The 12,295-nt window shown below is 55.1% G+C and overlaps 1 protein-coding gene across 1 annotated transcript in view; it reads right to left on the minus strand.

The window, feature by feature from the left end:
- Positions 1–69: 69 nt before the first annotated feature.
- The window catches only part of KLHL29 (kelch like family member 29), a 36,325-nt gene continuing 24,099 nt past the window's right edge, over positions 70–12,295 (minus strand). The window contains exons 14-19 of the mRNA XM_031956094.1: positions 9,427–9,625; positions 8,955–9,137; positions 8,574–8,754; positions 3,669–3,862; positions 3,273–3,417; positions 70–1,706 (exon numbers count right to left, since the gene is read on the minus strand). Of these exons, the coding sequence (XP_031811954.1) occupies positions 1,523–1,706; positions 3,273–3,417; positions 3,669–3,862; positions 8,574–8,754; positions 8,955–9,137; positions 9,427–9,625 (1,086 nt within the window). The 3' untranslated portion in view covers positions 70–1,522. The remainder of the gene's footprint in view (positions 1,707–3,272; positions 3,418–3,668; positions 3,863–8,573; positions 8,755–8,954; positions 9,138–9,426; positions 9,626–12,295) is intronic.

The raw sequence follows: 12,295 nt of genomic DNA on the forward strand, positions 1-12,295 counted from the left end.
GGGGACCTGGGGACAGGAGGTGGTGTCTGCCCGCAGTGTCCGCCCAAGAATGCACAAGGGGACGCCGAGTCTAGGTCTATAAATAGATTTATTACGGTATACCAAGGGCTAACCAATAAACGTAGCTATATACAGTCCTGTACCAGAGAACCCTGTGCAGAGAGCTCACAGAAATTGCCAGCTTTGCTCCAGTGTGACCGATGAGGAGAGGAGGGGAATTGGACACATCGTCGGTCATCGCCTGCGCCGGGACGCACCGCCCCGGTAACACGAGGACGCGATGACGGAGGACGGGTGAAGTTTCATTGTGCTTATTACTTTAAAAAAGAAAGAATAAATAATCTCCCACATCGCTGCATAACCAGGATCGGGCAGATCGGAGGTCCGAGTGGGGGCGCAAGTCCTGGGACACAGAGATTCCGTCCTGGCCGTGTCTCTGTGGCTGCCCCGTGGTCCGGGAGCCAGTGGCTGATGGGGGCCATGGCCCCCCGGGGGAGGAAGGGAGCATTTCGGCCAGCCCGGAGCTGCCTTTGCCACGGACTAGTTAAAAATGGGAAAAGGCTTGTCCCCACCGTGAGCTCTCCCGGGAGCCCGTCAATAGATAGCTATCAATATCAAAAATAATCTCCTGTGCTTTGTAGAGACACTTCCCTCTGCCTGGCCCCCAGCCCGGCCCCCCACTCGCCTTGGCTCCCTCGCAGGCTCAGCGTCAGCCTCTCCAGGGACACCCCCCACAAGGCACAGCTTCCACAGGCTGTCGGGCTAGAGAGGTTCCCTAAAATAAAGCCAGGGTGCGCCTCTGAGAGCAGCCAGGAATCTCTAATCTGCATGTAGAAAGGGAGCGGGATGGCCCCAAAGGCTGCGACGGCCAGTCTCTCACTCCTACCCCTTTCTCTACTTACCTCTTCTTTTCAGGCCCCTAAAGTGGCCTTTTGCTCTCAGAAAGGTCAAGGATTCAAAAGGGATTGGAGGAAGCAGCCCTGGCGGTCTCCCCCAGTCTGCCTGGGGAGGGGGCTGGGCTGCCTTGCCATTCTCCCTTGGTGCTGCTGGCTTGCTCCCACTCAGAGCTGGGCACGGGGCTCTGGTCCCACGTACCTCCAGGGCCGCCATCACCCCCCCCCCCCACCCCAGCACCCAGCCACCGAGAGCCTGAGATGTTTGAAAAGCTGAGCTGGGAGTCGAAGCGAGTGGGGGGGCTCCCCTGGGAGGGGGAAGGCGGCTTTGTCCCTCCCACCCCATGAGTGGAAAGGGGGCGTTTCTATTGCACCTGGGCTGGCGATGCCTGGACTCCCGGGAAGGGCACGAGTGACACGAGCACCCCTAGCATGGAGCACCAGCCGCACCCCAGCTCCCCAAACACGGAGGTGGGGGCGACCGTTCTACATTCGATGCGGAGAATGCTCTAGAGTCCAGCGCAGGGAATTCTGCGTCTGTCCGTCCGTCACGCTGCGTTTCTCGCCGTTGTGGCGTGTGGCCCGCCTCCCTGGCCGTGTCCACGGCCCCACACGCGTGTCCCAGGGCCTCATCCGCTCTGGATGTACTTTTTGATGACCACACAGCCGTGCCGGAAGACAGGGCAGGGCATGTGTGGAAGGAGGGTCCACGTGTTGGTGGTCGGCTCGTAGGCCTCCATGTTGCCCAGAGCCGGCCCCTCGCTGCTGACGATGCCTCCCGTGGCATAGATTCTTCCGTCCAGCACGACTGCGCTGTGGAGGAGAGAGGAAAGGGAGATCAAATGCCTGCTGATGGCCCCCCGGCTCCCAGTGCCAGCATCTGTGGGAGTAGACGCCCCTCGGCGTCCCGTCTCATCTCAGGAGAGTGGGGGGAGGGCAACGTCCAAGGACTCTTGGTGAAATCTCTGACTCTGACCTGTGACTCTGACACATGGGGAAACTGAGGCAACTCAGATAAGTGCTAGTGGAGAGTGAGAAGACCCCAACTCTCCCCCTCTACAGGCTACAAAGGGACAAAATCTCTGCCCGAGAGGATTCAAAATATATAATAAACTTCCACTGCAAGAAAGCATGTGGATAATAACCCAAGAAATTATATTCCCTAGCATCCATCTCTGCTTCCTCAGAGTCGTGCTTTTGTTCTCAGATGCAGACCCCCTTCCTGCCTTTCCCCCCCTTTTTGTTCCTCTCCCTCCCCCAAGTGGGTTCCAGGGAAGCAGAGTTGTATTCATGTACACAGTTCATCTCCACTCCCAGATCCACACACATAGGCTCACACATATGTACACACAGATCCACATGCACATACACATGTTCAGACCCACACATATGTACACACATGGACACATGTATTAGCTTGGATGCAAATGTGCATCTAAAACGATATGAATGTGTCTGGGGAAGGGAGGGATAATAGGAATCTCTTTCCCAACTGAATCTTGGTTTACAGTGATTACGAGCCCTATGATTTTTTCCTAATAATCCTAACCCTGATCCCACTGTCTGTGCCTCGATTTCCTCTCCCTGATCCCACTGGCCGTGCCTCGATTTCCTCTCCCTGATCCCACTGGCCGTGCCTCGATTTCCTCTCCCTGATCCCACTGGCCACGTCTGGGGGTAGCTCTAATTTCCTCTCCATGTAACTCTTTCCTTCTGTTCCTTAAGTGGTTAGGCTCTTGGTCCCCCTCTTGTCTTTGCCTCCCCCCCCCATTAATCCCATTCCCATCAATCTAAATATCTTATCCCACCACCACTAGTTGGCACACCAGGCTCTGTGTCTGTACGTGCACATACAGGTGTCACTACATGGGTGCACGTGTTGATGCACAGGGGTGTATATTCATGGGTATGCTATGGTCACACAAGGTATGCACACGTGTGCTCAGATATATATATATGTGTGTCCTGTGGTCAGATGTGCATACATGCTCAGGTGTGTATGTGTCTCTGTGATTATACATATTACCAGGTATATACATACATGTCCATGTGATCACATAGATGTACACACATATGTTCAGGTATATTGTGGTCATACAGGGGTTCTTGCACACACGTGCTCAGGTCTATACATGCCCTTGGTCAGTTGTGCATACACGCCCAGGTGTATCTGTGTCCTGAGGTTACACATAGGTGTTCCTGCATGTATATGTGCCCTGTGGTCACGTACAGGTGTGCACACACGTGCTCAGTGGTATCTGTGTCCCAAGGTCACCTACAGGTGTTCCTGCACAGGTGTGCACGTGTGTGTGGTCATGGGGGCAGGGGTGTCTGTGGGTCCTGGCTGTTCCGGGGCATCAGGAGGGAGGCCCGGCTCACCTGCAGAACTGGCGCGAGTGGTTCATGTTGGGGCCTGCCTTGATGTTGCCCTTGTCGGGGTCATAGATGGTGGTGGCCCGGGCGTAGGCGCCCCCCAGGATGAAGATGAAACCATTGAGGGTGACGGCCGGGGCATACTTGTTATCTGGGTGGGGGAGAAGAGCGAATCTAGAGTCAGGCTGGGAGGGTTTCCTGGTGGTAGGCTCTGGTCCCCCCGGTCTCTCTGCCTCCTCTCGGGCCCCAGCCCCATAGGGACTAAGACCACCCCAGTTAGAGGGTCCTCAGTGACCGTGGGCTCCAAAGCCTGGACTTCACAGATGAGCCGGGCCCCAGAGCCCAGGAGGGGAGAGCAGAGCCGGGACTCCTCTGCCATGTTCCATTGTGACTGTTGCTCACCGATCATCGGAGACTCGATGAAACTCCACGTGTTGGTCTGCGGGACGTAGGACTGCAGCACCCCAGCTGCCCGGCCGGCCTCATTCACTCCTCCAAACACATAGATCTTGCCCCCACACACGGTCGCTGCGGCCGAGTGCACAGCCTTGGGGAGGGGGGCCACGGTCTCCCATTGGTTGGTGATAGTGTCATACCTGTGGGTAGAGCATGGGGCCCCAGTCACACCTGAGCCCCTGAGGGGGATGCCCGGGTCATTGTCCCTCCCAGGATGGCTCCAGCACCCCTGCACACGCTTAGGGAACCAGGGGGTGGGTGGGAGTGGTCCCCCAGGAGAACAAGCTCCTATACTTTTCACACTGGGTAGAAAAGCCCCTTCCCCTTCCCCTTCCTCTTCCCACCATCTCTTCCTCATCCCCACTGACAGCCCCCTTTCCCCCCAGCACTCAGGACTGGATTTCTATGATCCTTCAGAGCTCTGGCTGGCACCAGGGCTAAAGAGGCTGCAGCCCGGCCCCGAGAGCCTTGGCGGTGACCAAGGATGCTCGTCCACACGTAGACCCTTCCAAAGTCCTCCATGTAATACGGGCAGCTTTACACAATGCACATTGCCCGCCCGTGTGGAGGGAGGGAGGCTGGTTGGGGACTGCCTGCCTACAGAGGGAGAAGGCTGGCACACAGTTTAAGGGCACATGAGAGCTGGGGGCAGAGAAGTGAGAGCAGAAGGAAGACCACTGGCGGGCTGGGGGCAGCCACTCGGGGCCTGGCCAGAACTGAGAGGAAGACTGTGAAGGCCAGACTCACGGAGGCCAGAGCCAGCCCCAGGTGGGAGTTGACACCGACACTCGTAGCCAGACAGCCACGGACACACGCGAGATGGATACGCAGAGAGGGCAAAGCTTCCTCTCTGTGCTGGGAGCCGAGCCCCCGATCCAGGGATGGTGGGGGCACAGCAGTGCTGGTGGTCTCTTTGACCATCTGCCTTCATTTGAAGGGTTTTAAAAGTTGTTTTCTTTTTGGGGGGGGGGGACAAGGAAGTGGGAGACCAGGGAGGGCCGGTTCAAAGGGCAGGAGCAAAGACAGGGAGTCCATTAGCTAGATTTAGGGTGAGGGCCTAACATGGATGGGGTTCTTTTTGGAATGGAGATTTCTTTCAGAATTCTTTCAGTAAAAATGAATTTGTGAAACGCAGATTGCAGATCTGGACAAAGGGAGAACTTCGCAGCTTCCGCCCGAGGATCTCGGGCAGTTTCCGTTTCGCTGAGAGTTTGTGGTTCGCTCTCGCCTGGAGAGAAACTCCAGAAAAGGGGACCGAGAGAACTTCTGTCCCGAGAAGTCACGCGGTTATTCTTGTGAAGAAACATTTAGGGGAGGCTTGGCAGAAAGGAAGGGAGTGGCAGGGCTGCGCTTCCAGAAGTGAGGGGCCGTTAGCACTTACTGCTTAAGGGACCTGTGGCTTCTTCTCATAGTAGACAGATTGTAAATAATCATCTTTGTTTTAGTCTTTTCATTTTTAACAAATAGTATAAACAGCGACTTTGATGTTCAAGTTCAGAGAGTGAGAGATGTTGAGACAGGTAGAGAAAATATAACATGATAATGTTTTATATATAATGTAACATGTAGAGAGAAACGAGAAAAACTTATGGGAAAGGGAATTTCTATTTTTTAAAATGGCATTTAATAGTCGTGCGAAGAAATATTTCGGGAAGGCTTGGGGGAAAGGAAGGGAGTGGCAGGGCTGCGCTTCCAGAACTGAGGGGCCGTTAGCACTCGCTGCTTAAAGGTACCTTTGGCTCTGAGCCTTCTCACAGTAGATAGATTGTAAATCATCATCTTTGTTTTATTCTTGATTTCATTGTTAAATAATAGAAACAGCAACTTTGATGTTCAAGTTTAGAGGGTTGAGAAACTATAACGTACATAATGTTTTATATAAAACGTATACAATGTAACATGTAGAGAGAAACAACAAATTTATGGGAAAGGGAATTTCCACTTTTTGATGCCAGCTCGTAAGCTAGAATAATGAAGCAAATCCTTAATGGAGAGCTGGTGACTTCTGGGTAGTCGGGAAGGCTGTGTCAGGACGTACCCCTTCACTGCCGGAGAGCCTGGGAGCAGAATTAATAAAGGACTGGGAATGGGAGGTGGAGGCGATGGCCTCACCCCGGCCACGTGTGCTTCCCACACACACTCCTGCTCGAGGGCTTTTTGAACAAGAAGCGATAATGGGAGGAAGAGGAGGATCCAGGAAGGGATGAGACGAGGCCACGGAGGCTGGGGGTCGATGGACACTGCCGCCGGACAGCAGGACGAGCGGCGCAACTTGGACTTTGCTTCTTTTTTCTCCAGCAAGGCCATTGTTTGGCCTAAAAAGGAAGGAGCAGAGCATTCTGGGCTCAATAACCTGGGCTCTGTGCGCTCGATGGAGGAAGGAGTTGAGTCTCTCTTTTTACTGATCCCTCAAGGCAATGGAGCGTGTTCTCCACTGATGAATTTTAAAGCTTCTCAGGGCATTCCCCACCTTGCCCACTAAGGGCCACGGCACAAAAGGCCGAGAACCCCTGAGGTGCTGGGAGCCCCTGGCTCCTCTGGGACAGAGATGAAAGGAAATCTGTTAGTGACTTAACATCAGCCTGGGAGCTCTGTCAGAAGGGAGCAGGGGAAGCTGGGGACCAGAGTCTTGGATTTGGATCTGGGCCGTCTACCCCTCTTCCAGCTGGAGCAATGGAGGGCAGGGCAAAGGAAGAGCGGCCGCTGGGGAGTCCCCGCGCTGTCCCACGTCCAGCGAGGGGCCGGCACCGGTCCTGCTGAAGTGGGAAGGGGGGCCGCCGGAAGGGGGGGCCGAGGGAGGCCGGCCGGCCTGGCTCCTTTCCAATCGCTGAACGGTGCTCAGTATTTGTCAGTGAGTGTGAGTTTTCAAAATGAGTAATCAACATTTTAGAAGATTAAAAAGAGCTGAGGAGTGTGGGGACAGGATGACAGATTTGGCCCCTTCTCCTCCCACACAGAAAAGATTCTTCTCTTGTGTGTTTATTATGGGATGACAAATGGCCTTGAAGTGAGGCTTGATCAGAAAGCCGATGCTGCTGCTGCCGTTTGGCTCAGACTGACGGCCACGTGGGAGGCTGGAGACGTGACGCCCAGCCTGAGCCCCCGGCGTCCAGCCCGACCCCCCCCACCGAAACCCCCCAGTGCCCAGCCTGGAGCAAGGCTCCCAAGGACTTGGGAAGCTGGGGCCAGGCTCAGACGATGAGCCTGTCTCACTTGGAGCCTTTGGGGCAAGAGCTGTTCTGGAGCTGAGCCTATGCTGGGAGGTCTGCCAGGAGGAGGAAGAGGCACAGGGGTGCAGAGCCCTTTCCCCTAATGACAGGCAGCCCTATGCCATGCCGGGGCTGGGAAGGGTGGGACTCGGCAGAGGAGCCGGCCTTTGTTCTGCAGGTAGCGAACTTGAGGGTCCGATCCTTTCCCATCTCTCAGCTGCCTCGGGTGACCTCGGGAAGGCAGGTGACGCGCCTTCCCATTAGGTGGTGTGATGGGAACTGTGCCTGGCGTGAGAGCAGAGCCTGGGCTCAAGTCCTGGATTTTGGGGTTCTCTCAAGTCTTGTTTCAGCTTGAAAGATATGGGTGATAAATTGCGGAATTCTGGGGTTCTGCAAGATTCTGGGGCACCCTCCCCCGTGCAGCCATGGACAGTACTGCACTCAAAGGGTCCCAAAGGGTGCTGTTCTCTGGTGGCTCGGGGCTTCCTGGTCAGTCCTCCCTGCTGCCCACTTTCCTGCTGTGGTCCCTGGCCCTTCTCGAAGGCATAGGGCTCTAGCAGGAGTGCACCGGACCGCCAGGTTAGGACCTGGATGCGGGGGCCCGCGCCTGCCATCCTGAGTCTTGCATCTCTTCTCACCACCCTGGGGATCCCCGTGCTCCTCCTCTGTAATGTTTCTGTTCTTCATCCGCCATCTTGGTTCTCCCGGCTGTTCTAGACCCCGCTGCATGTTCCACGTGCTCTCGGGGGCTTCTGGGTTTGGCCAGGAGGAGTCCTGCCGTCTCTCAGAAGCCTTTCAGGTGTCTCGTCACTTGCCGTCCCTTCACCCCCTCGCCCTGTGGTCCGCCTGCTCATGCTCTGGGTTTCCCGAGCCTTGGAGCCTTTGGGGCTTGCAGCTTTCCCTCTGCCCCAGGCAATATCTGGGTTAGGGCCGGCCTCCCTGGGCACCAGCCCCTACCCTCAGGCTTGGGCAGCCCCCATCCCGGTCTTCTGTCCGGCCCCCTCATTCCTTTGTTCTGAGGCTGGGCCGAGTCAGCGGGTGTTCCCCTTTGCCCACCTGGGGGATGGCTGTGGGAACAAGTTCTCCCACGTTGGTGTCCCTTGTTCTAGTCACCGTGGCAGGCTGAGCCGCCCCTCCTGTCTGGAACTCTTTGTGCCCGTGGCCAGGCAGAATGGAGGCCCGCTGCTTGTGGTCACAGCGCTGCTGGGCAGGAAGGTGAGGCTGGCCTGGTAGCAGGGGGCACCAGAAAGCAGGTGGGGGGTATAAGTGGGGAGTACAAGTAGAGGTGCAAATGGGGGGCACAAGTGGGGGGCGCCTCGCCTCATGGCCAAGACCCAGTGGTGATTTGGTTCTGCCAGGCCAGGCTCTGGCCAGTCATAGGACTCTGGCAAAGAAAGGCTCTCTTCAAGCGGTGAGGTGATGGCACCCCCATGGGAGAGTCCTCCCACCACAGCATCAGGCAGGGACAAGTCAGACAAAGAGAAGAGACAAGTCTCTCATGGACTAGTATCTCTTAGCCACTCCTCCCCAATCCTGTTCTGGCTCCCTAGCCCAGCCCAAAGGAGCTGAATGAGGGATCCCCTCCGGCTACCATGGGCTGGCTTTGGGGGGCTGTACCCCCTCCTCCAGGACATTCCCTCACCTTTCCACGTGGTCCACGTTTCCAGCCACGCCAAGGCCTCCTAGGGTGTAGATCTTGCCATCGTACACCAGGCTGTTGTGCCGGCACCGAGGGACCGTCATCCTCGAGACCAGGTTCCAGTTGTCAAGCAGGGACATGTAACACCAGACGTCAGCCAGAGTCACCCCTGACTCCATCCCACCTAGAGCCAGCAGCCAGGGTCAGAAGGAGACTCATGGTGAGCGTGGGGGCAAGGAGCCTCACCAACCCCTGGAGCAGGAGTGACAGTCCTTGGGCGTCCTGACCCCAGGAAGCTGCTGACCCCGGGGGGGTCCCTCCCCACAACAGGGGGGACTCAGACTGGGAGCCGCCATCCTCTGGCCCCTCAGGGCAGGGGCTCACCAGAGAGGTAGACGTTGTCCCCGGCACTGACAACACTGAAGAACTCCCGGTCGTAGAAGGGGAGGGCTGCCAAGGGGTACCACTTGTTGTTCTGTGGGTTCCAGCAGGTGACGGCAGCCAGTGAGCGCTGGCTCATCCCCACCATCTGTCGGCCCCCAACCAGGACGATGACCTCGGCCACCCCTGCGGGGACACGTCCCAGCAAGCCCGTAAGGACCCTCCCTGAGCTCCAGGGCGACACTCGTTCTTCTCCCTCCCCTCCCGACCCCATCATCAGAGTGTGAGAGACAGAGAGGAAGGCAGGGAGAGACAACGGAGGAGAGAGGGCAAGAGAAAGGGGGAGGGCATGGCCATTGTGGGGGGTGTGACCATCCGAGCGGGGGCATGGCCGTCCAGAGAGGGGTGGGGCGTGGCCAGCCTAGAAGGTCGGAGCTTGGTGGTGGGAGTGTGAGGGAGCCCATGTGGGCCCTACCTGCCGAGAGCCGCGGTCGGGTGCGGGGGGTCTGCATCTCCTGACGGGCGTGGGGCAGCATGTGGTAGCGCTTGGCCTCGTTGACCAGATCCCTGCAGGCCTCAGACGACTTGATCAGCTCCTCGTTGTCCACCACGTTGAGCAGGTAGCTGGGGTGGATGAAGGGCAGGCGCACCACGGCCAGCAGCTCGGCGGCGTGCTAGGAAGAAAGGTGGCAGGCTAGTCCCGGGAAGGCAAAAGGGGGGCCTTGACTCTGAGGGCAGAACCTGGGCCCTGCATGTTTCCGGCTCAGCTCCCCACCTGGGCTGCGCTAAGCAGCTCTTTCAGATCTGAAGAAGGGGAAGGGTTTCCTCCTACTGCCCACGTGTCTCATCTAAAAGCTGCCCCTGGGGTTTCCTTGGTCCTCTCAGTCCCAAGTGATGTGCAGCTCTCCCCTCCGCCCTCCACAGATTCCTTTCTACAAGATGGGTTCTAATTTTTGCTTTCTGGGGCCATACAGTGTCAGAAGTGGGGTCTCTGCCAATCACCCCAAGGACTGATACCCCTGGAGAGCCAGGGGATTAGCCTTAAGCGAGTGTTCCCATGGAACAGTCCTTGTTCCTTTGTTTGAATTCTATGTGATGTAGGGGGCCATGTGCCGCCTTGATGTTGGGGTAGGCACCCTAGCTGAAAAATCAGGAATCTTCCTGGAGTGATGAATCAAGGGCTCTGGGAGCAGAGCTACGCCTGTGTCATCCCTCCCAGAGGCCTCTGGCCAATTTCTGGACAATGAACACTCACTCACTCACCCAGCACTTGCCAACTGCCTCCTGGCCACTTGACCTGGGGTGGTCATTGTACTTGGTGGAGAGAAACAAATGAAGTAACCTCTGTCCTCAAAGGGTTTTCATTATGGGGAGGCTGGAGGGGGGACTGCCTCTGAGCCCAGCCCTGATGAACCAATGCAGAGGGCAGTCTCCTCACCATGGGGTGTAAGGTTCCTTTGGGCTGGGCTGGGGAGCCGGAACAGGGTTGGGGAGGTGTGCTTAAGTGATACTAGTCCATGAGAGACTTGTCTCTTCTCTTTGTCTGACTTGTCCCTGCCTGGTGCTGTGGTGAGAGCACCAGTGAGAGAAGGGGAATGGTGCTGTAAGGGGAGAGCCCTTAAGTCCCCACACTTGAGGCAGACAAGTGGTCAATGCAGAGAAATGGCCTTTGATTGCCCGTCTTGGGGTTTGTTCTTTCATTTTAGGCGACTGAAGATGACTGTGACCCATGAGTTCTGAGGGACCCAGGTCTGACCATGTCATTGTCTACTCAATAAACTCCCCTGACTCCTCCAGAAGTGAATATAAGATGCTGTTTGTCATCTAAATGCCTTTCCTGTCCTCTCACGCCTCACTCCTGCTCCCTTACCCTTCCACCCAGTGACCTCCTGACTGTCCCATGAACAAGAGCCTCCACCTCCTGCCTCCACGCCTTGGCACCAGGCTGTCTCCTGTGCCTGGAGGATCCTTCCTCCTCAAATAACTAAAAGCTCCTGGGCTACCAGGCTTCCCTCTGCTTTAGTCTTGGCTTACAGCTTTTTCAAGGGAAACGATTTACCACCAGTGTGGTAGCTGACCTTGGCCTCCTTTTTGTCCTCATTGAAAGTGTTTAACAACATGGCTGGAAAAATCATGATAAAAGCACAGGAGCAAATACACAGCCCTGCTGCATGGCAATCGGGAAAGTGCTGGAGCATCCTCCGTCATCCAGAACCTGTGCAAGCTTGCTGTTGTGAGACTGGCGTATGAGGCCAACAACTTCTCTGGGCAACCAAATCCTGCCTAGATCTTCCTTCTTCTGGATAGTATCAAAGGTCTTATGCATGATGAATGCAGTGCTCGGACCTCATTCCAAAAATGCTCCTGGCAACTCTCCTGGAATGATCGGTGAGCAAACACAACATCAACTATTTCTTGGCCCTTTCTGAAGCCCTACTGGCTGTCAGGTGGATAGCCATCTTCTAAGTGAAGGGTCGGCCCAATAAGGAGATCTGTGGCAAGAATCTTGCCAGCGATAACTAAGAGAGAGACCTGCCCTCCCATCACTGTCACAGGACAATCTATTTCCTTGACCTTAACAGAGATGGTCAATGGAGGCATCCTTGAACTCCTGGGGAATTGAATTACCCCCTTCTCAGCTAACCCAGAATATTTGTGACAACTTTTTAATGAGCGGTGTACTCCTTGCCTTGCAAATCTCAGCACCAGGCACTTGACTACATGAAAGGAACCTACTGGACATTCAAAACCTCTTCTTCAGTTGGACATTTAAGTAGGGAGAAATTGACTTCAAGCTAAGGTAAACAGTGTCTTTAGCATTGACTGATGACAGGTTATTGAGAACACTATGGAAATGTTCAGTCCGTTTCTCGAGGATCATGCCCTTATCACTGATTAGCGTGGCTCTGTCATCGCTGGATAGGTGAGTTTTCTCCAGAGGTCTCTGGTCCATAAATAGCCTTCAGAACATCCTAAAAGTGCTTTGGATTATTACTAGCAGCACAAAACCGCATTTTATCCGTCTGCCTGACAAAATCAAAAATTCTGCATCTCTCTAAACTTTGCTCGCACTTTGCTTTTTTTAAAATCATGTTTTATCTTTACAATTACATGGAGACAATTTTTAACATTCATTTAAAAAACTGAGTTTCATATTTTCTCACTCTCCCCTCCCTAAAAGAGCAAGCAATCTGATATAAGTTACATATTACACTACTTTGGACAGAGTTAAATGCTGCCTTCTTAGAGATGGAGGAATTATCTTGCTGGTCCACCTGTGGAGTTCTAGTTTTTCATCGAGCAGCTTATGGATTTTCCCATCGTTTTTGTCAAATCAGTCTTGA

The sequence above is a fragment of the Sarcophilus harrisii genome, chromosome 2 (assembly GCF_902635505.1).
Source record: "Sarcophilus harrisii chromosome 2, mSarHar1.11, whole genome shotgun sequence".
In the NCBI taxonomy this organism is placed as follows: Eukaryota; Metazoa; Chordata; class Mammalia; order Dasyuromorphia; family Dasyuridae; genus Sarcophilus; species Sarcophilus harrisii.